The 27326-nt window shown below is 37.3% G+C and overlaps 1 protein-coding gene across 1 annotated transcript in view; it reads left to right on the forward strand.

Annotated features, from left to right (window-relative positions):
* Positions 1–10388: 10388 nt before the first annotated feature.
* PCBD2 (pterin-4 alpha-carbinolamine dehydratase 2) overlaps positions 10389–27326 on the forward strand; it is a 55568-nt gene continuing 38630 nt past the window's right edge. Inside the window, exons 1-2 of the mRNA XM_044661924.1 lie at positions 10389–10508; positions 18705–18836. Coding sequence (XP_044517859.1) covers positions 10392–10508; positions 18705–18836 — 249 coding nt within the window. The 5' untranslated portion in view covers positions 10389–10391. The remainder of the gene's footprint in view (positions 10509–18704; positions 18837–27326) is intronic.

The raw sequence follows: 27326 nt of genomic DNA on the forward strand, positions 1-27326 counted from the left end.
GGAGGTCCTAGGTTCAAATCTGACCTCAGACACTTCCCAGCTGTGTGACCCTGGGCAAGTCACTTGACCCCCATTGCCTACCCTTACCACTCTTCTGCCTTGGAGTCAATACACAGTATTGACTCCAAGACAGAAGGTAAGGGTTTAAATAAATAAATAAATAAATATATATATATATATGTATATATATATACACATATATACATATATATATACACATATGTATATATATTCGTTAAAGATGATGAACCAATAATTTAGGATCATAAGATTTACAATTGGATGGAACTTCTTTAGAGGCCATCTAGCTCTATTGTCTCATTAGGAGGACCAGAATGGTTAACTATCCAAAGGTCACAGGTATAAATGATAGTTAAAATTTGAGCCCAGATGTCCTGACTAGATCCAGCATACTTTCTATTGCCTTCCACATTGCCTCTTTTAACTCATCTGTACATACCTTATTCATATCACTCATTACTTCAATAAATAACTAATCAAAGTTTGTAAAGCAGTGATAAAGATAAAAAAGTATTTAGTTGGGGATAGAAAAAAAGGGCAAAAACAGATTCTTCCCTCATGGAGCTCATGTTCTCTTAGGGGATACAGTATGTAAAAAATTAGGTACATATAACTTTAAATATATATATAGAGTAGACAGATGGGAGGCAACCTCAGAGAGGAAAGCATAATGGTAATTGGCCATTCTACAGGCTTTCTTTGCTTTAACCATCTAGAACGGTGGTTCCCAAACTTTTTTGGCCTACTGCCTCCTTTCCAGAAAAAATATTACTTAGTCCCCTGGAAATTAAATGAAAAAAAAATTTTTTAAACCCTTAACTTCTGTGTATTGGCTCCTAGGTGGAAGAGAGGTAAGGGTGGGCAATGGGGGTCAAGTGACTTGCCCAGGGTCACACAGCTGGGAAGTGTCTGTGGCCAGATTTGAACCTAGGACCTCCCCTCTCTAGGTCTGACTCTCAACCCACTGAGCTACCCAGCTGCTCCCTTTTAAAAAATTTTAATAGCAATTAATAGGAAAGATAAATGCACCTGTGGCCATCACCACTACCCCGGATCATTGCAGCACCCACCAGAGGGTGGTAGTGCCCACTTTGGGAATCACTGATCTAAAATGACTAGTTATATGAAAGCTTTTTAGGTTTAATATTGAGGTCAACAACATTGACCATAACTTATATAAAGGTTTCTATGGTTTTCTTTTGAGTGCGTGATAAAACCTCACTGATTTAGAATAATTCAGGAATGTCAGTCTAGTGAAACATGTTAATTATAGGATATTTTGAGAAAAAACATCTTTATTTTAGTTATACATAGAAATTACAACTAACTGTTAACCCCTTTCAAATTAGATGGTCTACCTCATTTATCACTTAAATATTTATTGTATACATAGTCTATTACTACAAAGAGCTTAGGTCCAGAGTTAAGTAGGAGACCAAGCATGAGTTTGGTTACATTTGGAAAACTGCATAATGCTTTTAGTAATTATAAGCTGTTCTTTGACCTAATACCCACCTTTTAAACACCAATGTTCAGGTTTTTTTTTTTTTGAGAGGAATTGTGGTGTTCCATGTTCAGGAACATCACAATTCCTCTCAAAAAAATATTTGTTTTTGGTAAATTCTTACTTTCTGGTTTAGGATTAATTCCAAGGCAGAAGAGTAGTAAGGGCTAGCAACTGGGGTTAAATGACTTGCTCAGAGTCTCATACCTAGGAAGTGTCATACTTAGTAAGTATCTGAGGCCAGATCCAAACTCAGGACCTCCCCTCTCCAGGTCTGACCCTACCCACTGAACCACTTATCTGCCTCTTCCCCCATTTTCAAAACTAATGAATGAACCAAAAGAAGATGGAGAGACTTGGTAAGTTTAAGAAAGAATGATAGCTCATACATCAAGAAGTAGTGCAAAAGATAAGAAAAAGTAAAACAATAAAAAATAAAAGGTATTGTAGATTTATATGACCAGAAAAGGGAATAGGTAAGCCTTATATTAAGATCAAGTGGTCACAGATGGGCAGTCAATATTGCCCTGGTTTCCATGAAATGTTAAAAATCGGTGGAAAGTTATGTGTTTTGGGTGGGGGGAGGAAGAATTCCAAGTTTCAGAGAGATAACCAGGTTTTTCTGCCCATTGCTCAATTCTCAGTGGCAAATGCTAAGTGAATAGTTCCATGGCAAGCAATAACTTAATGCTATTTTAAGATGAAAATAAAACAATGTATAATTAATTCCACTGGGAAATATTGAAGGATTTTGTAGCTCATTAGATTTCTTTATGGCAAGCAAGTGAAGGGAATTTAAATGCACCCCTGGTAGATGCTGCCTGATTCAGCTGAACTAACATTAAGTGCCTACTATGTGCCAGCACTTTAAAGTGCTTGGGATATTCAAGGAAGCAAAAACTAATAAAGGAACTCACTGTCTAGTGGAGGAGATAACATGGAAACAACTGGACAAACATAAGGGTTAAAGTGAGATAGTGCCAGAGGGGAAGGCATTAAGGTTAAAGAACTAGGAGAGCTTTCTTATAAAAGGTGTGACATGAACTGAAACTTAAAAACTAAGAGGCAGGGAGGAGGGAAAATGTTCCTGGCCTGAGAGACAGTCAGCAGGGATGCATGGAGTTGGGAAGAGCCAGGATGGCAAAGCAGTAGCAAGAAATGCTGAGCTCCACCCCCAACCTCTAAACAGATCTAAAAAATAGATTATACTGTATACTAATGGGGAAATCTGGGAAAAAGCCACAGTTATTTCCCTACGCCAGGGACTTTTATTATTGATTTTCCTTGTATGTACGATAGAGAATTTGAATTTTCTTTTTTTCTCTCATTTTTTGTACTTGAAGCACACGCTACCTTTTTTTGAATAATATCTTTTATTTAATTAATTTAGAACATTTTTCCATGGTTACAGGATTCATGTTCTATCCCTCCCCTCCTCCCATCCCCATAGCTGATGCACAATTCCATTGGGTTTTACATGTGTCATTGATCAAGACCTATTTCCATATTACTGATATTTGTGCTAGGGTGCTCATTTTGAGTCAATATCCCTAATTATATCCCCATTCACCCATGTAGCACATGTTACCTTTGCACTAATATAAGTTTACAATATCCATTAGCCTTAATATTAATGCATACCCAAAAGCTTTAGACTATGGAAATCCAACATTGATTGTTAAATATTATGGGATTTTGATTAATGATTGTGTCTGATTCCAGGAGAAGGGATCACAAAAGAGCCATTTTACAGTGCCAAGAAGCATAAGGTCAAGGACACCAACCAATCCCAATGGGATTGATGAGAATCTACAAAGGTTTTGGGTTTGAAGTGCGGCTGTTTGACATAAGTTGGATGCAGGTCTTCCCCATGCCACATTCCAACAAGTACACAAGTTTAGCTACCATTTTGGCTCCCATATCCCTGAGAGCAAAGGTAAAATCAGAACAGGGAATGCAATTTCCCATTTGCTGCTAAAATCTAGTCCTTTTTCGTCTTTCATAAGTGTGGCAATTTTCTGTAGTCCTGGCTGCTGATTGGGTAAGTGCATATTGCTACAATGGTCCTACAGGCTTGTGAGACATGAATCACTTTATTGGGCCCTGATTCTAGGACCCGTTATAGGCTAATTCTTGCCTACTTGGAATTTTTATATACTATTTAATTTTGATTTTTTCTTTTCTTCTAGTTTTTAATGTTTTTGACTTCCTTTTTACAATTGATTCATATACCTCATAACTCAGCCATGTATCCGTGGGTGGTCCAGCACCCTCCTTAGGAGGATTGTAATTGTCATGTAATTCTAGATTGAAAAAAATTTATTTTTCTTATTCTAGAGTAATTTTAGGATAAGAAACTTGCTACCTACCTGAATCCAGAAAGTGAACTGTCTGGAGAAGGTGCCATGGAGATGCCTGTAGAAACCTCACACTGCACCAAAGGATCCAGAATGAACTTTTGGGGTATAGTGAAATTGAACTTGGGAGGTTGAATATATTTATTTTGGATGTATACTCTTATGCCAAAGGGAACTGCCTCCTAATTGGCTTTTTGTCAATGCACCTAGCAACATTGGTTTTATTCTCTTTCTTTTTTATTTCCCTTTTGTCCCCAAATTATTGTAATTTCCCCTTAGAAAGTGCAATATTGTATATAACTCTAGTTGAAGATCTTTAGAGATGTAAGTTGGTTATGTGTACTGATTCCATGGGAAAACTAGGCATGTAAATCTGGGAGATTTCTACATGCTTGTTTTTCATGGGAATGACAGAGAGGATTGTATAATTAGGATCTGTACCCTAAAACTACAACTCCCAGCACACAACTCTCCTCACCTTACATGCCAATGCAGGGAGGATATAAATTTTGTATAGCCTTGTCTCTCGCTCTCTCTGCTTCCTATAATTGGAGTGGCTGTCAGTGGTTCTTTTAAACAGGCAAGGAGTGCTTCATCACATGGTCTTATTTTGCTAGATAATTACCTTTTTATTCCTTTACTTCTAGTAATTATTAATAAACCTTATAAGATATAACACTTGGAGTATTGGACATTAATTTAAATCCTACATTATAATGGAATGCTATTGTGTCATAAGAAATGACAAACAAGCAGATCACAAAAATTCCTGTGAAGCAAAATGAACTGAGCAGAACCAGGGGGATATAACAATAACATATGATGATTGATTGGCTGTGAATGATAACTATTTTCAGACAAAGCAAGGATCCAGGATAACTCCAAGGGACTCATGATAAAAAAAGGATATCCACCATCATAGAAGGAATAGATCGAGTTTAAATGCAGATTGAAACAAACCATTCTTCCCTTTGTTTCCTACATGAATTTTTCTCTAGTGTATGCAATATTTCTCAAAGATTTTTTGGACATATGCTAATGTGAGAATTTGTTTCTCTTTGATAAGCATATTTATTATAATGGATTACATATTTATAATAAATGAATTTAGTTCTCCTAAGGAACATATTAATAGAGCACTAGAAGAAAGTTTACATAGTGAAATGTTTATTGCAAAATAATTATTTTATTTTACCTTTTCTCTTTATAAAAGACACTGATTCATATTATATGTTCATTTGAAAGCATATTATAACATGTCCAAATAGCTACATAATATGACTTTTTCAATAAACAAAAACTGTATTTGAAAAAAAACGAAGTAACAGCTGTGTGGCTTGGACCCCAAGAACAGCATTGTCTCAGTTTTAATTCTAACCAAGTCTAATAGGAGAGGAATTGCAGGTCAAAGGGAAGACTATTGTTCTGTAATACTGAGCCATGAGAGCTTTCTAGTTGGCTGATAGGGAGCGAGTGAATCTAGCAGCAGTCTACTGTTGATCAGATCCAAACTCAGGTTAGGAACTTGCAGAGCTCAGATCTGTACACTGAAAGCTTGCAGGTCCCCAGATTGAGCTGTTCCTGAGAACCAATATAGCACAATAGCATAATACTTAATAACCCCAAGAAAACAGCAGCAGAACCAGTCTAGACATTTACTTCAGAAGTAAAGCAATGAAGTCCAATGTAGGCTGGAAGAATAATGAAATTTTAAAAAGCTATTGTGGTAAGAGACAAAATCTGTAAGAGAATGACTCCAAATATATAAATATATACATATAAAGTCTCCAGAAATAATATACAGCTTGAGAATAACTAGATTTCCTGAAAAAGATGAAGCAAGAGTTTAAGAAAAATTAAAATAATTTTAATAAATTAACATACTAAAGAAATTGGAAAAATAAATAAAAGCTATAATAGAAAGACACTGGGGGCAACTAGGTGGCAAATTTGGCCTGACACTTCTAGCTGTATGATCCTGGGCAAGTACATGGCCTCCATTACCTAGCCCTTACTGTTTTCTGCCTTAGAACTGATAACTTAGTATCCTAAGTCAAAAGGTAAGAAAGAAGAAAGAAACTGGAAAGAGAATTAACAGCCTGGCACAAGTGGTATGAAGATTTGTCCAAATATATTTCCTGAGAAATTAGGATGGACCAAATAGAAGCTAATGATTATATTAGTGAACAAGAAATATTAAGTAGAAAGCTTGAAAAAACCCCAAAGATATTATTATAAAGCAGAGGTGTTGCCTGTGGTCTGCAAAATTCTAGAGTATAGCCTGAACCAGATTTAAATATCACTGAGTAATGTTTATGAAAGTAAACAAAAATATAATATGGATAATATTAATTTATGAATTCTCTTTGAATATGACACCACTGATAGAAAGTATCTCATAGCATAAAAGACTAACCTGAAAACAGATCAAGAGGAACAATTATAAGAATCATTGGACTGCCTAAAAAGCTTTAACCCCAGAATGAACTGACATCATATTTCAAGAAATTTTAAAAGAAAACTGCCCAGATATCTTAGAAGTAGAGGGCAAAATAGAAATAGAATCCACCAGTCATCTCTTGAAACCTCAGAATGAAACCTCCAGGGGCCATTACAGCCAAAATCCAAAGCTTCCATATCAAAGTAAAAACTGCAAGCAGTCAGAAAGAAAGAATTTAAACTACAATATTGAGGAATCACAGCAAGGATCAAACACAATTTAGCAGCTGCCATTATAAAGAAATGGAGAGCATGGAATAGGACATTCCAAGGAGACAAAAGGCCTAGACTTTCAACCAAGAATAATATACCCAGCATAACTAAATATAATGCTACAGTGGGGAAAAGTAGATCTTTAATGAAATAGAAGAGTTCCAAGCATTCCTGGTGAAAATACCAGAGCTATGTAGAAAGTGCAAACACCAAAGTTAAGAGAAACATAAAAAGGTATTTTGTTGTCCAGTTATTTCAGACTCTTCATGACCCTATTTGGGGTTTTCTTAGCAAAGAAACTGGAATGGTTTGCTATTTCCTTCTACAGCTTACTTTACAGGTGAGGCACTGAAATAAATGGGGCAACAGGAATTGAGGCAAACAACTGACTTGTCCAGGGTCACACTGCTAGTGTCAGACTAGATTTGAACTCAGGAAGATGAGTCTTCTAGACTTCAGACTCAGCATTCTATCTACTGAACTACTTAGCTGCCCCATAAAAGGTAAACAATGAAAGAATAACTGCAAAAGACTAACAAACTATTCACATTCTTATATAGGGACATTATAGATGTCTGAGCCTTATAGTCATCATTAAGTTACAGAGGGAATCTAATTATAAGACCTGGGAGTGTTTCTTTACCTCCTGATAATCTAAAAACAATGGAAAGGGAGTTGAAGAGGAATGCACTGTGGGGGAGGGGAGAGAGGAGGGAAATGAAAATTGGGGAAAATTACCTCATATAATTGGAGAATAAGGGGGAAAGCTAACATTGGTCAGAAGAGGGCAGAATGTTTTACCATACAGTTGTATGGTATTTCACTCAACAGGGAAACAGGAGATAATAAGAAAAGGAAAAGAGCATTTAGAGGAAGCATAAAGGAGGGAATAGTCCTAAGCAAAACAAATTCTAATGATATAAAAACATGTTTATAGTTCTTTTTGTGGTTGCGAAGAATTGCAATCTGAGAGGCTGCTATCAGAAATGGCTGAACTGGTTATGGCATATAAATGTGATGCAAGAGCTGAAGAATTGATGAAGGAGGTGGTCTTAGGGAAATCTGGGAAGACTTGGTTCAACTGATGTAAAGTGAGATATATAGAAACAGAGAACAATTTGTGAATGATAGTAATATGGTAAAGACAAACAATTCTGCAAGAAAACTTAGGAATTCTTATCTGCATAACCAACCAAAATTCCTGAGGTGTGAATGACAAAATATGCTATCAACCTCCTGAGAGATGAAAGACTCAGAGTGAAGAACAAGATGTGTGTGTGTGTGTGTGTGTGTGTGTGTGTATATATATATATAGGTTGTGTATGTTTGTTGGTATATGTACATGTATATATATGTGTGTATTTAAATAAAACATCTGTTTTACTTGACTATATATCTTTGCACAAGGTACTTTGTTTTTCTTTTATTCTAGAGTAAATTCTGGAGGGTGGGAGAAAAGACAGATTTTTGGTGATTGAAAAAAACAAATTGTATTAAAAATTCATGGAGTCAAGAAATGTAATGTTTTGTATTGAAGGAACAGCAAGGAGGCCAGTGTCACTAGATCACAAAGTACACAGGGGAAAGTAAAGTGAGAAGACAAGAAAGGTAGGGGCATGCCCAAGTTATCAAGGGCTTTAATAGAGAAACAAGATTTTATATTTCATTCTGGAGGCAATTACAGAGCCATTGGAATTTGTTGAGTAAAGAGGTGACCTGGTCAGACCTGAATTTTTGTAAGATCAGTTTGACAGCTAGGTGGAGTATGGATAAGAGTGAGAAGAATTTTGAGGTATAAATAAAAAATCTGCAGGCTATTGCATTTTTCTTTGCCAGATTTCTCCATGATAATACAAATGTTTTGGGGAGAAGCCTATTCAAAATTTTGTAAGGCTTAATGTAATCTTTTTTTTTTTGCATGTTGAGTCAACAATTTTCTTTGAATTATAGCCAGTGATAGCTTTCTAAATTTGCATTTTGGAAATTCAACATTTTCCCTTATAACTTTTACAAAAAGTTTTATCCGTTTCCACTCTAAGATAACAGTAGCTTCTGTCATGGTCATTCTCAGGTATTTACTAGTAGCCATTATAAGCTGGTCAGACCACTTATTCTGATATATCTACTAACTGGCAATGCCAGTGATTATATATATAATACCTGTGGCTTAATTATAAGAACCAGACAATTATATATTAACCCTCCTGGACAACAGGCACCTATGTGTAAGGATGACTAAAGTCTTTTATGGTTAGTCTTCCTGCTTCAAGTCTTTCCTCATTCCAATCCGTCTTACCTCAATGCCACTCAGTTGCCAAAGTGATTTTCCCAAACCCTCTGTCTAAATTTGTCACATAGCAACTACCCCTCAATAAAATCCAGTGTTTTCCTAATATATCTAGGATTGACTCTCATCCCCTGCTGAGTATTTAAGCCTTCACAACCTTGTTCCTTTCCATCTTTTCAGTCTTTTTATCTTTTACTCCCCTTTACATATTACAATCTGGCAATACCAGGTGTCACAATGCACTACACACCCATCCTGTTTCTCAGCCTGGAATTTTCTCCCTCCTCACCTATGCCTTCTTGATTCTCTTGCCTTCAACATTCACCTCAAATCCCACCTTCTGCAGGGGACTTTTTGAGGTTTCCCTCACTGCTAATGCTTTACCTCTGAGACTACCATCTATTTACAATGTATTATTCGTACATAGTTTGTATATTATCTTCTCCATTAGACTGTGGGCTCCTTGAGGGCAGAGTCTCCCCCTGTTCTTGCCTTTCTTGGTATCTCCAGCATTTATAGCCCAGTTAAAGCTTAACAGATGCAAGTCTACATAAGTATGTGTTTATATGGTATACTTTATACATATGGAATTCCATAAAAGTATATTTTCTATATAAACACAAGTATAGTAAGAATATATATCCATCAGTATATATAGTATAAGTATAGAATTCTACATAAGTATATTTTATAGAAGCGTATTTATATAGGTAAATATAGAGCATACTATATGAGTGTATAACTATAAAAGTACATATTCTATAGAAACATTTAGAATAAATACAAATATGCACAATGTTCAAAATACACATAGTATACAATAGAAGTATATATTTTATAGAATACTGTATATATGTAAACATATAGCTGCAATATATGTATATAATTCTATTAAAGGATACATAGAATAACTATAAAGAGATTAAACACAAATATACACCAAGTATTTCATTATACACTAAGTAACTCTCTACTCCTAGACCTGAATGAACCCAGACCGAATCCTTAAGGAAATTTTCTAGGGCCGAGTTGGGGTGCAAGTAGTAGAAGAGTGTGAGAAAAAGAGCCTCCTGGGACTCCGCAGGTGCAGTGAGCGGAATAAGTGCGTGGCGCTTTGAGACTGTAGCGGTTCTTTAGTGCCAGAGATAGACTGGCTTGGCGACTAGCCCAGCAGAGACCCTGTAATTGAAGAGCACTGGTTCTTCCTGCATTGTCAATAAAGTTATTTCCAACTGTGGTCTCAGGCCCCAAAGGGTCCTTCTTCGGGGTCCTTCCGCTCTTCTGCCGCCAAACCAGACGCCCGCCGGGGCCTCCAGGCCTGAGCAGTCCAGGGACCCGCGGCTCAGCTCGAGCGGGCCTGGCGGCGAGAGGCCCACAAGGGTTCGGGGAGCCAACCTGGCGAAGCGTAGCGGTAGGGGCTCCGGTTGTGGGCGGTGCCGGCGGCGGCGGTGGCGGCTCAGGCACCGCTGAAGCTGCCTTGGAGCCGTGTGGGGCGGGGCTGAGAGAACTCATGTCTGCTGCGGGGTCCGCGGCGGCTGCGGGGCTGCGATTCCGGGGCCGGCTTTTCCCCGCGCTCCTTGGGTCGCCTCGGGTTGTTCCGGGCAACTGCCGGAGCCTGTCAGCCATGGTGCGTGAGTGAGGTAGTGAGGGCAGGCGGGCGGGCTGCTTCAGGGCGATCTCGCTTTGGGCGCGGGCGCGTCTGGAGGGTCGACTCTACCCAGAAATTCTCCGGGAATCGAGCCCAGGTACCATCCAGCGGAGCCCTGGAATGTCTGGCGCGCGAGGCGCCGCCCAAATTAGCCCTAATTTACTTCTGACGGCCAACCGCTGGGCCTACGCTTGCTGGACTTGGAGAAAGCAGAGACCCGGGTTTGAATCCCACATTCTTCCAGGGCCTCTAGGGCTGCTTCAGCTGAATTTCACTGGGCAGTTACCGAGGTCAGGTCAGAAATAATTTATCGAAGTCTATTGAGCTTTGCAAACCCCCCTTTCCCTAACCAAATTCAAGGAGCTTTGAAGGATAATTCATTTTAGGTGTGGGTGTATTGGAGCACTTGCTATGGAATTGTTTCGGAAACATTAGATTTTTTTTTATCAGTTTTTCCTTATCTTTTTGTGCAAAATTACGAATTAGAAAACGCCATGTCAAGATTTATGTCTTCTAAAAGCAAGATAAAAGCAAGAACTTTCTAAAGAGTCCAAGTATTTGACATTAGAGATCATTCAATATGGTTAAATTCACTTGTGTTTTTTAAAGCATAACTTGGGAACTAATGTAAATATTGTTTAAATGATAATTATACACGTTACCTATGCTTACATTTTTGTCCGCGTACTTTGTTATCTAAAGCTGTTCTTAAAAATTTCCTGTTAATCAGTTAAATAATTTTTAAACAAATCAAGCTTTAGCTTATACCACCACCTAGTGGTGATAAATAACTTATACATCGCCTATTTCATGCTGTCAGCTTCACAAACAGTATTCTACAAACTTTATTTTTACACAGCAGACAGAAAGGTAGAGAGAAGGTAAGATTTCATTATGCTTATTGCTTGTTGATTGTAAAAAAGCATTCCACTGTGTAGAACAAAATGCCACCATGCCTCATACGTGTTATACATGTTGAAATTATATAAGATATCTTGAAACATGTTAAAACTGTAAGAACTTTGATGACTCCTTGATTATTCATTGCATTTGAAGCCTAAAACAGGGACACATGTGCTTGCCACTGTCAGAGAGGATGCCCTTTACAGAGTCCAAATGGAAAGGGATTAGCTAGAGTTGGTTGCTTGGTTGGTGGTTCTCCTTCAGTAAAAGAAGACCAAAAGACACTGGTGATGTCTTGACCCTAGGTTAAATGGGATTTAAGTGAGGCAGAATTGCACAAAGTCTGCAGCCTCACTGTTGGCTTCCAGAGTCATCAAAGTCCAAGTGGCAAACCAAGATAATTGGTGATGCTTCAGAATATAGTGGATGATCTTGGCTTCTTTGATGTCTAACCACAGCACCTGCTTCAGCTCTTCTTCATGGCTGTTAGAACAAATTGTTCTCATTAACCCCTTCCACTAGGGGAAATTTTCACATGCTTAGGGTAGACTTCTTCCCCTCTCCTCCTTCAGGCCAAATTCAGGAATGAGTTTGAGCTCTGTTGATTGTTCTCAACATAGTTTAGCCCATCTTTTGAGTTGGTTTTTATCAGGGTGTGGCTGTTGTGCACACTACAGCTTCTTGTAGTCACAGCTTGGTGGCCAGTGAACACCAAAGGAGGGAAAGCAACCCTGAAAAGGTTCGTGAAACCCTCATACCAGAGGTACTAGTCTTCTCTTAACACCCTGTACACCATCTAGAGTTGGTGAGGTGTTATAGATATACCTGTTTTGAGATGACATTGTGCTGGTTATTGATATAACTGCTGCACCAGAAAATTGCAGAATTACATAATTAAAATCCATAATATTCTTAAAGAGAGTTTGGCTTTACTATCTCAGGAAAAAATAAGAATATGAAGAGTATTTTTCATTTAGACCAGTGATGGGCAAACTTTTTAAAGAGGGGGCCAAAGGAAAGGAAATGCTCATTTGTCAGTCTGTTTCTAAGGCAACTCTTTCAAAGTTTCATTGTATTGTATCCTACTCATTGTATTCCTCAGATTAGGAATAATGTCACTGTGGGATAGAACATTTCAGAGAGCCACATCTGGCCTGCGGGCTGTAGTTTGCCCATCACTGGTTTAGACTATGAGAAAAAATTAAATAGCCCAGTTATTGTTAAATGGAAAACCCATTAGTTGGACAGACAGACACTAGATAAATAAGAAACTGGGCCCAAAATTAAAGAAGAGCAAAGGGATTGCATTTGGGAAGTTCAGTCCTTTAAAATTTTTTTTAAAGATTATTTAGTAAGATTTTTTTTAATGTTATTTATCTCTCCTGGATCCTCTTCAATGCCCTTATCCTTACTTCCTCCTAGTTAGTAAGCATTTATTAAAAGTGCCTTTTATGTGCTAGGCACTGTGCTAAGCCCTGGAGATAAAAAGAACAGCAAAAGGTAGGCCCTGCTCTCAACGAGCTTACAGTCCAATATATAGGGGAGATAATATGCAAATAGATCAGTGTATTAAAAAAATTAACTTTATATGTAAGATCTCTCACCTGTGTATTCTCCCACCTCTGCAAAGGAGTGAGAGGGAGATTCTTTGGAGTTAAGTTTGTAATTTTAAATTTTGCAACATTCATTTTTGATTGTTATTATTCTTTCCATTTACATTGTTATAATCATTGTGTATATTTCTTGGTTCATGTAAGTCTTTCCATACTTCTCAATGTTAATTGTTTCTTATAGGAGAGTAACAGTCCATTGCATTCATATATCACAGTTTTTTAGCCATTTCATAATCAATGGGCATCTTCTTTGTTGCTTTTTAAAAAATTGATATCTTTTTTTTTTAAACCCTTACTGCCTTAGAATCAATACTTTGTATTGGTTCTAAGACAGAAGAGTGGTAAGGGCTAGGCAATGGGGGTTAAGTGACTTGACCAGGGTCACACAGCTGGGAAGTGTCGGAGGCCAAATTTGAACCTAGGACCTCCTATCTCTAGGTCTGGCTCTTAATCCACTGAGCTACCGAGTTGTCCCCTCTTTTGTTTTTAAATTGCCTCTTCTCATTTCCCTCTCTAAAAAATTCTCCCATTTAATTAAGAATAACAAAGAGGAAAAGAAACTAGGTCAGCAAATCTAAGGGACATATCAGCTAAGTCTTACATCTATCTGCAGAGTTCTGTACGGATAGTCCCCCACTTTACATAATGCTTTAATAACCTTAAGCTTGCTTTTGAAAAAGTCTTGTTTTTCTCCTATTAATATTCTTCTGTGAATGCTTTATGACTACTAGTACTACTAGACACCATCTAAAACAAAGTTAAATTGTAAGCCATCTCAATAAAGATGTATGTAGTAGAGGTGGACAGGCTTCAAGATATACCAATAAGGAATTGTAAAGAAGTGATGTGTAAAGGATGATTATAGCAGAGATGTGACTAGAAAAGGGGAATGGGTCAATCATATACCTAGACTGAAGCAGAGAATAACTGATGAACAGTTCTCAGACTCCATCGGTATCCATGGGATTATAATAGTGGATATGCACCCTCTGGAACATTCATAGGTGGACATAGATAAGAGTCAGATAGGATGAGAATACCTAGGTGAGATCTGATATATATAACCCAAGAAACCCAAATCCATCACAATATGTCACTTAGATGTGCTATTTAAACGAAACATTTCAGACAGGAACCCATGTATTATTTCCTGTTTTAATTTTTTTCCTAGGTGACATTGTTAAAGTATTTATTTCTTTTGATGTCTCACCTGGGCATGGAAGGGATACTGAGAATTCAAGAGCTATTCTAGTGGAATATAAGCTCTAAGATTTAAAAAACTCAAGCTGGAAAGCCTCTGGCTATACTTCTAAGGATATACTTTGCTTTTTGTCTATGGACTAGGTTAGCTAAGTCCCAAGACACTCATACATTGGTCAGTGAGTGATGAATTTACTTAATCTAATTTAAATAATTTTAAGCTACTATTTTTAAAAAGAGATAAATTTAAATTTAATTAATTTAGAATATTTTTCCATGGTTACATGAATCATGTTCTTTCCCTTCCCTCCTCTTACCCCCCTCCCATAGCCAATGAGAAATTCCACTGGGTTTTATATGTGTCATTGATCAAGAACTATTTCCATATTATTAATAATTGCATTGGGGTGATCACTTAGAGTCTACATCCCCAATCATATCCCCATCAAACCATGTAATCAAGCAATTGTTTTTCTTCTGTGTTTCTACTCCCACAGTTCTTCCTCTGAATGTGGATATCATTCTTTCTCATAAGTTCCTCAGAATTGTCCTGGATCATTGCATTGCTGCTAGTAGAGAAGTCTATTATACTAGATTGTGCCATAGTATATCCGTCTCTGTGTACAATGTTCTCCTGGTTCTGTCCCTTTCACTCTAGATCAACAGTCGGCAACCTTTTTGGCTGTGAGAGCCATAAACGCCTGTGGAAGGAGGAGGAGGATGGAGGTGTAAGGCACTGGAATATGGGGCGGGGGATGAAGGGCCCCCTGGGGCACATCCTGGGGCTCTGCCTGGACTGGCTGGTGGGGAGGTGGAGCCAGATATGGCTCGAGAGCCATACGTTGCCAACCCCTGCTCTAGATCAATTCCTGGAGATCATTCCAGTTCACATGGAATTCCTTTTAGCACAGTAGTATTCCATCACCAACAGATACCACAGTTTGTTCAGCCTTTAAGTTACTATTTAACTTCTTGTACTAGTTAACTTCTTGTAAGTAAATTAGAGGCAGAACTTGAGTCCTAGGCTTTCTGAAGACTGTTTTTTTTTTTTAAACCCTTACCTTCCACCTTAGAATCAATACTGGGTATTGGTTCTAAGACAGAAGAGCGGTAAAGGCTAGGCAATGGGGGTTAGGTGACTTGCCCAGGATCACACAACTGGGAAGTGCTGAGGACATATTTGATTCCAGGACCTTCCATCTCTGGGCCTGGCTCTCAATCCACTGAGTCACCTCACTGCCCTTGAAGACTGGTATTCTTTACTCTGCCACAACTGCCTTTCACAGGCTTTAATAAAAATAATTGCTAAACATTTGATAAAGTGTTATTTGTTACTGAGCATACTACTGCTGTTCTAATTAAGCTTCTATGTAAACTTTTAGCTTTAGATGGAGGAAATCTGTTAGTCCGTCTACAAGCATTTATTAATCACTTACTAAATGCCAGGGATCAGAACAGGTTCTGGGAATTCAGAGAAAGGCAAAAATATAATCACTGCTCTCAGGGAACTCACATTCTAATGGGGAGATAAAATGTAAACACTTATGTGCATACAACATATAAACAGTGAAAATGGAATATAATTTAAAGGGAAGACACTATGGCAGTGGAGGGAGTGACTAGAAAAGACCTCTTGCAGGAGGTGGGATTTGAGCATAAAGTAAAAGGAAGCCAGAATCCAGAAAGCAGAAGTAAGGAGTACAACCATTCGAGGCATTAGAGATGGCTAGTGAAAAGGCATGGAGATGGGAGAGGGAGTGTAGTGAACAAGTTTTGTCAATTACATGGAACAGCATTGTAGATTATGTGGACAGGAGCAAAGTTTAAGATAACTGGAAAGCTAGGAAGGGGCTAGTTTATCAAGGACTTCAAAGCTTAATAAGAAATTTTCTGTTTTATCTTGAGGTGATAGGAAGCCACTAGAATTTATGGAGTAGGGAAGGGACATGATAAGACCTGTGCTTTAGGAAGTGTAGGATAGCTAGGAGTTGGGAGAGACAAGACAGGGAGACCAATAGGTAAGCTTTTTTTTTTTTGTTTGTTTGTTTGTTTTTTTTTTTAACCCTTGTACTTCGGTGTATTGTCTCATAGGTGGAAGATTGGTAAGGGTGGGCAATGGGAGTCAAGTGACTTTCCCAGGGTCACACAGCTGGGAAGTGGCTGAGGCCGGCTTTGAACCTAGGACCTCCTGTCTCTAGGCCTGGCTCTCACTCCACTGAGCTACCCAGCTGCCCCTACAGGTAAGCTTTTTGCTGTTAATACGAGCATGATTTGAGGAAGACCTGCACCATGTGGTGGTGATATGAGGTGAAAGAAGGGGCCATAAATGAAGGGTGTTGCAGAGGTAGAAAAGATAATACTTGGCAAGAGATATGGATATGTGGGATGAATGTAAGAGAGGAGTTGAGTTTGGGAGCTGATTTCAGTGGTGCCAATCTCAAATAGAAACAGGGACCATTAAACTGTACATAAAGGCTCCTGAGGCTGTATATTTACTTTAAAAAAAATCACATATTAATTTTTTCCATGTTGTATTATTTTTGTTTATTTTGTTAACTATTTCTTAATTACATTTAAATCTGATTGGGGCATGTTTGACACCTCTGGCCTGGATGACTGGGAAAATCATGATGCTCAGGACAGGAACTGGGAAGAGAAGAAGGCTTCCAAGGAAAGATAATAACAAATTCTGTCTTAGTATGTTGATTTTGAGATGTCTATGGGATATCAAATTTGAGAGAGGGATCACTGATTTCTGCCACAGGTGGCATCCCTAACATTGAATGGCATGTAGAAAGTACATGCCACTGCTGGCAGTGGAAAAGGGTCTATGGAATACATTTATCCCCATTCTAGGAAAAACAATTCAAAATATGTATTTGGATGAGAATAGATAGTAAGCATTATATACTAAGAATAGCTCATTTATTAAGGAAATAGGTAACTTTTGAAAGACCGATTTAAGTTTTAGCCACTTCAAACTTGAATCTTTATGCATCATTTCCCAATATTTTTAAGATTAAAAAAGGCTTTTATTGATAACTTTTATTTTTACATCACTTATGTTTCTTCCTTTACCCTCTTGCTCCTCTCCCCAAATGATTTTTTCAAAAAAGCAGAAGACAAAATTAAGCAAAACCAGTCAACACCTTGCAAAACTTCACTTCATATTGGGACTTTATATTTCCACAGCTGTGGACTCTCACCTTTGTACAAGATCAAGGAACAGGAGAGAAATATTTTCCCAGAGCTCTTCTTCAGAGCCAAGCTTGTTCTTTATAATTTTGTGCCTTTTAGTTTCATTGTGGTTGTTATTTCCAATTATATTGTTGTAATCATTGTATTCATTGTTTCTCTGGTTCTTATTCACTTTGCATCATCATTTCATGTGTTTTCCAAGCTTCTCTATTCATTGTGTTTGTCATTTCATATAGCTCTGTTTCATTCTTGTACCATAGCTTGTTTAGCTTTTCCCCAATCAAAGCTCATTTACATTTCTAGTTCTTTGCTACCATAAAAAGCAGCACCTTTAATACTGAACCAAATGTTGGAACTTTATTGTCCTTACTGTCATATTGTTTTTGTTGATAAACCTCCTTCCATTCCACATTGATGTATTTTTAAAAATTTATTTAATTGATTAATTTAGAATATTTTTCTATGGTTAAATGATTCGTATTCTTTCCCTTCTCTCTCTCCCCCCTCTCCTCCAAAGCCAGCGAACAATTCCACTGGGTTTTACATGTATCATTGTTGATATATTTTTATGTATTTTCCTCCTGCTCTGAGGAAAGAATAGAAGAAAATCATTCTTTTCAGGTATAAATGATTGATAAGAATTTAGGTTTGAGTTTAAAGGAAGAGTCTCCATTGTGTAATGCTACTCATCATTATGTAGGTAGAGGTGTAATTTTTTTGAGTAGAGAGGTCTTTTGGAATACCTTTGAAATTGTGCCCAATTGGGGAGTGCTTAATTTGCCAATAGAAGGCCATAAAATCACATATAAACTTATCTTACTTTTGATCTGTATACTTTTTAGAGGAGTGTTGAATGCTTGTGAAAGAGGAAATTACTAAGAATTATTTTCATGAATATTCTATTCTTTTGTACATTAGAGGATACTATTCTTTTTAGGCTTCTCAGCTTGATTGTACATAAATATTTTTTTAAAGCCTTACCTTCTGTTTTGGAGTAGGCAGAAGAGTGGTAAGGGCTAGGCAATGGGGGTTGTGACTTGCCCAGGGTCATACAGCTAGGAAGTGTCTGAGGCCAGATTTGAACCTACGACCTCCCATCTGTAGGCCTGGCTCTCAATCCACTGAGCCACCCAGCTGTCCACTGGATATGAATTTTTGAAAAAACTTCATTGTAATGTCAATAAGAAATGCTATAAATTTGACTAGTAAATTAAAGACATGTCTGAGTGTTCATTTGTTTATACTTATTCTCTCTTAATAGTCTGCAGAATCTCATTGGTTAACAACAGAAGAAAGGAATCAAGTTATACATGACCTCAAAGCCTCAGGATGGTCAGAATTAAATGAAAGAGATGCTATATATAAAGAATTCTGTTTCAAAAATTTTAATCAGGTAAGTCTTGGTGTTACATTTGTCATCTTGTACTATAAAACTTTCAGATGCCATTGCTCTTCACAATATGTCAATGGGGATAGAATTGGGAAATCTCCTCTTGGGGATTGGGTCAGAATTGGTCTTTTAAAAAATTTAACCACTTACCTTCTGTCTTAGAATTGGCACTGAGTATCAGTTCTAAGGCAGAAGAATGGAAAGGACTAGGCAATTAGGGTTAAGTGGCTTGCCCAGGGTCACATAACTAGTAAGTATGTTATTCCAGCTTTGAACTCAGGATCTCCCATATCCAGGGCTGCAGAGTTGATCAGTCAGGATGAAATCAAAAGCTGGACAGGGTCAGTTTTCTGGAGTACTACAATCCAGGGAAATGAGCCTACTAGGAAACAAGAAGCAAGGAATGTTGAAGATCTGACACTTTGACTTAACTTGGCCAAAACCTATTTTTGGCGACTATGTTCCTTTCCTGATCTGATCCACACTGATCTGTTGACATTTTTGTCAACTGAAAACATATTCCTTCTTGAATCATTTGTTTACCAGGCACTTAGTAAATGCTTATTTTGTGTCAGACAATGTTCTAGACACAGTGGGGCATTTTATGTGACCAATAGGTCCAAGACTCTTTGCATAACTTGAAAATTGTGTATAATCATATTATTTAATAAATATTTCTTATATGAACATACCTAGGTACTTTATAAATTTTCTTAGGCTTACTAGAGCTATCAGCTTCACAACTCTTGTTCTTTGGGGCCATTATTAATAACTAAATAATGAAACAGAGAAGCACTGCTCTGATGCAGACATGACATTACAAGTGAGAACTCTGGGCAAAGATTGTTGCAGGAGATAATGTTTGGTGCAAAACAATGACTTATACTCATGCTTCTAAGAGAAATGAACATGATTGGGCAAATTGCTGTGAGACACGCAGATACCTAAATTCATATATGTTGAGTTTAGGTAAAATGAGGTCCTACTGTATTGGATATATGGAGAAAAAAACAAAATCATCACTGTCCTCAAGGAACTTATGTTAGATTTTCTTATTCATAGATAAGTAAATATAAAAAATATAGAGAGTAAATTGCAAATAGTTGATTGGTTAGCCCGTGGGCTCAGTTGCTTGGCCTCCCATTTCTTCTATCTAGTCAGTATCTTTCCTTCAAAATCCTGTTGTAGGGGGCAGCTGGGTGGCCTGGTGGATTGAGAGTCAGACCCAGAGATGGGAGGTTCTGATTTCAAATCTGACCTCAGACACTTCCTGGCTGTGCGACCCTGGGCTAGTCCCCATTGAATAGCCCTTACCACTTTTCTGCCTTAGAACCAATACACAGTATTGATTCTAAGATGGAAGGTAAGGGTTTAAAAAAAAAAAAGCCCTATTCCAGACTCATTTGAGTTCTTCACGTACATTGTGTCTTATTACCCATCCTGTCATTTATGCTTTTCCTATTTGTTCAATTTTTCCTTCATACAATTTTTTCTTTACCATTTCTTAGTCTTTTTCCAGATTTTATTGTTATTAGAATTTCCTTGTTCTTCCAAACTCAAAAATTCTATCTTGAATAGTTCTCTAAACCCTTATATCTCTGATTAGTTAACGCGGTGGCACATTGTATGGAGTGCTGGGTCTGGAGTCAGGAATACCTGAGTTCAAATTTGTTTTTTTCCTGTCTGATCTTGGACAAGTCACTTAACCTTTATTTGTATCAGAGTTCCCTCAACTGTAAAACAGGAATACTAAAGCATCTACCTCCCAATGTTGTTGTGAGTATAAAATGAGAAAATGATTGTGAAATGCTTAGCACAATAATGGGCACATAGTAAGAGCTATATTAATGTTAGCTACTACTACTATTAGTTTTTATTATTTTTAAAATTTATTTTTAAAAGATATTTTTTCCCAATTACATGTAATAAGAATTTTCCACATATGTTTTCTGAAGTTATAGGATCCTTCCTCCTTTCCTTCCATCCTTCCTTATGGTAAGTAATTTGATCTGGATTATATATGCATTATTATGGAAAATATTTCCATATTGTTCATTGTTATAAGAGAATACTCATATAAAACCAAAACCCCCAAACAAAAATATAAATAAACTAAAGTGAAAAATAGTATGCCTTGATATATATTTTGACTCCAACAGTTCTTTCTCTGGATGTGGATACCATTCTTTGTCATAAGGTCCTCAGAATTGTCCTGGATCATTGTATTGTTGAGAATGTCTGTCACAGTTGATCATTCCACAATATTGCTGTTACTGTGTACAATGTTCTTCTGGTTTTGCTTTTCTGAAATCCTGTTCATCATTTTTCATACTGCTACTTTTATGATGATGATGATGATGATGATGATGATGATTTTTGGGGACAGGTTTTTGCTCATTATCTCTTTGGATGTGTAGCCTTTATGACTGACCCTTTACTTAGCCCATAAAGCATAGAGTAAATACAGTTATGAACTCTATTACATATCTGCTTAGTGATTTTTATGTCTTTTTAACACAAAAACAAAGAAAAATATTTGTGTAAGTTACTTGAGGCCAAGGATTTTATTCATTTAAGTCACAATGTAAATGCTGATGCTACCAGGTAAAAAGAAGTAAGAAAAATGTTCTTGATGAAGATAGTATTTAGTGGTATCTCCTTTAAAAGTATACTGTTACTATATTTTCCCCAATTATATCATCTCATCTTCCTGGTTTATTACAACTTATTTGGATAAGATCTTAACTATGTCTTACTCTTGGCTTTTTGTTGTGAGTCTTGGCTATTGAAGGGTAGATTGTTGATAACGATTTGTGTTATCAGGAGTGTTTGGCAATGTCATGGAACTTGGAATCAGGCCACAGTGAACAGTTCATCAGCAGTAAAAGGAGTAGGGGGTTGCATTTTCAAAGTTTATTAGCATTTGGATTTACTTGCTTCATAATGAGTTTTGAACAAACTTGAACATGTGACAGTGCATTTGGGGAGTTGTGGCCCAAGATGTCTGTTGTGTAAGGGGCAAAAAGGGGTTTTGGTTGGGTGAATATTAAAAGGTTTGGTTGCCAGGGAATTGACTATCAATCCCCAATGAGAAAACCTCAAGCCAAAATGACTTTTATGGTAGTTTATTTACAAATGAAAAGAGAGAGAGGAAGTAAGAAAATTAGAAAGAGTATAAGGTATAATTAACCAGACACACTAAATAATTCGCTTCAGTCCCTGGTTTAGCCCAAGCAGATCTAACTACTCTTCAGGCCAAGGCTCGAGGCCCAAAGACCAGGGATGAATGAAGTGAAAGCTTCAGTCTCAGAATCTCTTTTTAAAGAGCAGTTCCTTTTTAGAGAAGTCCAAGAAGATTTAGTTTTTACACTCACCATGTGTAATTCAAAAGGAAAAATTTAAGAACAGTCTCACCAAGGTCTCAGGGTCCCAGGTCCAGCACTCTTCCAAGTCCAAGTTATGAACAAGAAGTCCTTCAGGTCCAAGATACGAACAAGAAGAGTGGAGCTAAACTCACTGACCTCTCTTTTAAGGCTTCTTTTGCTACTTCCTGTGCCTTCCTTTTAGCTTACGTGACCAATCACAACAGATGCTTTTCTTAGGACTGCCCAGGAAGCAGTCATTAAATTTTGATTCTTTACTCACTCTAGCACACCTGGGTCACAGACCTCCCAACTTGTGAATTTAAGTGGAGTTGTTTATACTTTTGGTGATTAGATTTAAGAACAAGCAGGGTAGATTTAATCTCATTATCACAGCTAGTAAGTTATTGCTTTTGCACAACTTTTCAACTTGTGCTAAGTTTTAAAAAAACCTAAAGGAAAAAAGCAAAATAAAACTTCCTTTAACCAGAATCCAAAGTAGAACACTTAATCAGCCAGAATTTTTTTCTTTACTGGACTTTTAGGAAAACGAGGCAAACTCTAAGAATACAAACCAACATTAGGAATGTAGTAAACTTCCCAGAGTTACCTCATATATCAAATATTTTTTAAAGACAAAAAAAAGGAATAGGAAAAAAAATCAGCATAACTGATCAATACAAATACATAAAAAAAGCCTGAAAATGTGTGCAAACCTTGCACCTCTGCAGAGTGAAGGGGCTGAAGTTGTCTTTTCATTTTTCATCATTTGAATCATGCTTATTCTTTGTTATTTTGCAACATTTACTTATTTTTATTTTTTGTGGTGTTTCTAATTACATTGTTGTAGTTACTAGGTATGTTTTTTCTTATCTTTGCTTACTTCACTCTGCTTTAGTTCATATAAATCTTTTTATGTTTCTCTGTATTACATTCCATAATTTCTTATATAGCACAGTGGTAATTTGTACCATATTGTGTTTAACCATCTCTCATTCAATAGATATCTACTTTATCTCTAATTCTTTGCTATTATAATGTTACAAAAAGTACTTTTATAAATATTTTGTCATATATTAGAACTTTCTTCTTATCAGTAGCTTCCTTGGAGTATAAGCCTACTAATGGAATCTCTGGGTCAAAGGGAATGGGCATTTTATTTGTATTATATTTGCAAATTTTCAAATTCACAGCCCCACCAAGAAGTCACTAGCGGCCCCTAACATTGATTCTTCCCTCTATTGTCATCTTTGCCAATTTGCTGAGTGTGAAGGGAAACCTTGGAGTTGTTTTCCTTTGCATTCCTCTTATTAGTAATTTGGAGTATTCTTTGATAGCATTGCTAGTACTCTATAATTCTTTTAAGAACTGTTTTTTAGATAATTTTTGATAGTTAATATGGTTTTGGTTTTCTTCTGGAGAGTTTTGGTCTCTGATGTTATTTTTAGAGGCTTTATGTTCACTTTGAAGATCAAATGAAGACAATTACCTGGTACATTTGTGAATTTAAACCTGGTTATAAATTCCAGGATATAAATATATTGAGTAGTCTTTGTACTTTATTTTATCTGTTTTTTCAAAATACCAGCTTCTAGTCTTATTTATTAATTCAATAGTTCTTTTACTTTTGATTTTATTAATTTCTCCCTTGATTTTTAGTATTTCTAATTTAGTTTTCATCTGGGAATTTTTAATTTGCTCGCTTTCTAGTTTTTTGAGTTGCATGCCCAATTCATTAATCTCTGCCCTCCTTAATTTGTTAATATATGCACTCCAGGATGTAAATTTCCCCACTAGTACTGCCTTGGCTGCATCCCACAGAGTTTAGTAGGATGTCTCATCATTGTCATTCTCTTCAATGAAATTGATCGTTTCTATGATTTCTTCTTTGACTAATTGGTTTTGGAGAATCATATTGAATTTCCAGTTGGTTTTTGATTTGCCTGTCCAGGTGCCCTTACTAATTATTATTTTTATTGCATTATGATCTGAGAAAGTTGCATTTATTATTTCTGCTCTTTTGCATTTGTTTGCAATGTTTCTATGCCCTATTACATGGTCAGTCTTTGTGAATGTACCATGTGCAGCTGAAAAGAAGGTGTATTCCTTTTTGTCCCTATTTAGTTTTCTCCACATATCAATTAAATCTAATTTTTCTAGGACTTCATTCACCTCTCTTACTTCTTTCTTATTTTATTTTATTTTTTTTTGGTTTGATTTATCTAGATCTGAAAGAGGAATATTTAGATCTATCACTATTATGGTTTTACTATCTGTTTCCTTCTTGAGCTCTGCCAGTTTCTCCTTTATGAATTTGGGTGCTATGCCACTTGGTGCATACATATTGAGCAGTGTTATTTCCTCATTGTTTATACTGCCTTTAATCAGGATGTAATGACCTTCCCTGTCTTTTTTAATCATATCTATTTTTACTTTGGCTTTGTCAAAAATCATAATAGCCATTCCTGCCTTCTTTTTCTCATTTGACACCCAAAAGATTTTGCTCAAGCCCTTAACCTTAAACTTGTGTATGTCCACCTGCCTCATATGTATTTCTTGTAGAAAACATATGGTAGGATTTTAGTTTCTAATCCACTCTGCTATTTGCTTCCCTTTTATGAACGAGTTCATCCCATTCACATTCAGAGTTATAATTATCAGTTGTGCATTCACTGACATTTTTGTATCCTCCTCCAGCCCTACCCCTTCTTCTTACACTATTTTCTTTTAAACCAGTGGTTTGCTTTGAGCCAGTATCCCTTATCCCCTCCCTTGATTAACTTCCCTTTCTACCCCCTCCCTTATTATTCCCCTCTTTTTATTTTTAAAGGCCTATTGAATTCCCTCCCCCTTCTTCTCCCCTCTCTTTTTTGACCTCCCCACTCCCCTGCTCCCCTTGGTTTATCCCTTCTGACTTTCTCAGTAGGTTTAGATAGAGTTTTATATCCCAATGGATAATATAGCTACTCTTCCCTCTCCTGGTTGATTACACTGAAAGTAAGGTTTAAATATTACCTCTTAATGCTCTCTTCCTCTCCTTCTTATAATAGTATTTGTCCCCTCCCCTTCCCATGCCCTCTTTGTGCGTAATAGAATATCCTATTTTTCTTATTCACTCAGGTTTCTCTTGGTGTCCCCTACTATTCACCCCCCTCTTTCCCACCCCCCCATGTCATCTTAGACCATTTAGTATTCTGTCCTCTCCCTATGAATTATTCTTCTGATTACTATAATAGTGAATACTATAATAGTGAATAGAGTTCACTACAGAGAATTATACATAGCATTTCTCTGCATAGGAATACAGATAATTAGATCTTACTGAGGCCCTTAGAAAGGCAAATTTAAAAATTATGAGTTTTCTCTCTTTTCCCTCTATTTCTTATTTACCTTTTCATGTTTCTCTTGATTTTTGTGGTTGGATTTCAAACTTTCCATTTAGTCCTGGTCTTTTCTGTGCAAATACTTGGAAATCTTCAATTTTGTTGAATGCCCATACTTTCCCCTGGAAGTATATAGTCAATTTTGATGGGTAGTTGATCCGTGGCTGAAGGCCCAGCTCTCTTGCCTTTCAGAATATCATATTCCAAGCCTTGCAGTCTTTTAGCGTGGAGGCTGGCAGATCCTGTGGGATCCTGATTGGTGCTCCTTGATATTTGAATTGTCTCTTTCTGGCTTCTTGTAAGAATTTTTTCTTTTACTTGGAAGCTCTTGAATTTGGCTATTATATTTCTGGGGGTCGTCTTTTCTGGGTCTAGTGTAGAGGGTGATCTATGGATCCTTTCAATGTCTATATTGCCCTTTTGTTGTAGAACTTCAGGGCAATTTTGCTGAATAATTTCTTTAAGTATGGAGTCCAAATTTCTATTAATTTCTGCTTTTTCAGGAAGACCATTGAACCTCAGATTGTCTCTTCTAGACTGATTTTCTTGGTCTGTCATTTTCTCATTGAGATATTTCATGTTTCCTTCTATTTTATCAGTCTTTTGACTTTGTTTTATTTGTTCTTGTTGTCTTGAGAGATCATTGGCTTCTAATTGCTGAATTCTAGCCTTTAGGAACTGGTTTTCCTTTTCAATCTGGTCATTTCTGGTGTTCAGTTTGCTTATCAGTTCATTTGTTTTCTGAGCCTCACTTCCCCATTGTGAAATTCTGCCTTTTAAACTGTTATTTTCTTGCCAGATCTCTTCCATCTTTCTCATCATCTCAGATTTGAACTCTTCAATAGCTTGAGACCAATTTTCATTATTTTGGGAAGGTTTGGATATGATTACTTGTTTATTCTCCTCTGTTGTCTGGATTTTCTCTGTGTAAAAGTTGTCGAGTGTTACAGAGTTCTTCTTGATAATCTTTCTCTTCTGGGGTTCCTGATTTTGGCTTGCCATTGTTGTTAGCCCAGCTCCTCCTCTGCTTTATCCTCATACTCAGGGTCTGTCTACGCTCTCTAGGCTCTCAAGGTCTCAGGTTTCGTTCTCGGGGTCGAGCCTCCTGGTCGTCCCTGGTCTGCTCCTCTGCCCGAGGCTCCTTCAGCAGTCTTGGGGCGCTGCTTCCACAGCCGTGCTCCCTTCTGCACAGGGTCTTCACTTGAGGTCCAAGCCTGCGCTTGAGATCCTTGTCCGTGCCTAGGGCAATGCCTTTACCTGCGCAGGTGCTCAGGAAAGTCCGTGTGTGTTCTTTAGCCTCTTGGGGTCCTAAGTCTTGCTGCTCTCAGGAACAAGCCCTGGAGCTGCCAGTGACTTAATGGGTGCCCCAAACCTGCTTTAACTCTTGTGCGCTGGCCTTGGCGTTGTACGTGGTGTGGGGGGTGGGAGAGGGGCTTCTTCCTCTCGTGTTTTAGTGAGAGCTGTTTCACCCCTTTATAGCGTGAAAATGCCCTGATTCTACGTACCTTCAATACTGCGCCCTGTTGTGGGGTCCCTTCGTTCGTCTGGATTCGTTTTTATGTCCCCTTGAGGAGTCCTGTATGCCTTGGTTAGGAGAGATCAAGCAGCTGCTCCTTACTCTGCCGCCATCTTAACTGGAAGTCGGCTGATGGGCTGATTCTGGTCTTTGTACTTTAAGTATTTCCTATTAACTCTTGTTATTAATACGAGTGCAGTGAGTTGTGTAAAATTATATTGCATTTTGGGAA

Source organism: Gracilinanus agilis, chromosome 2, assembly GCF_016433145.1.
Source record: "Gracilinanus agilis isolate LMUSP501 chromosome 2, AgileGrace, whole genome shotgun sequence".
NCBI classification, from domain to species: domain Eukaryota; kingdom Metazoa; phylum Chordata; class Mammalia; order Didelphimorphia; family Didelphidae; genus Gracilinanus; species Gracilinanus agilis.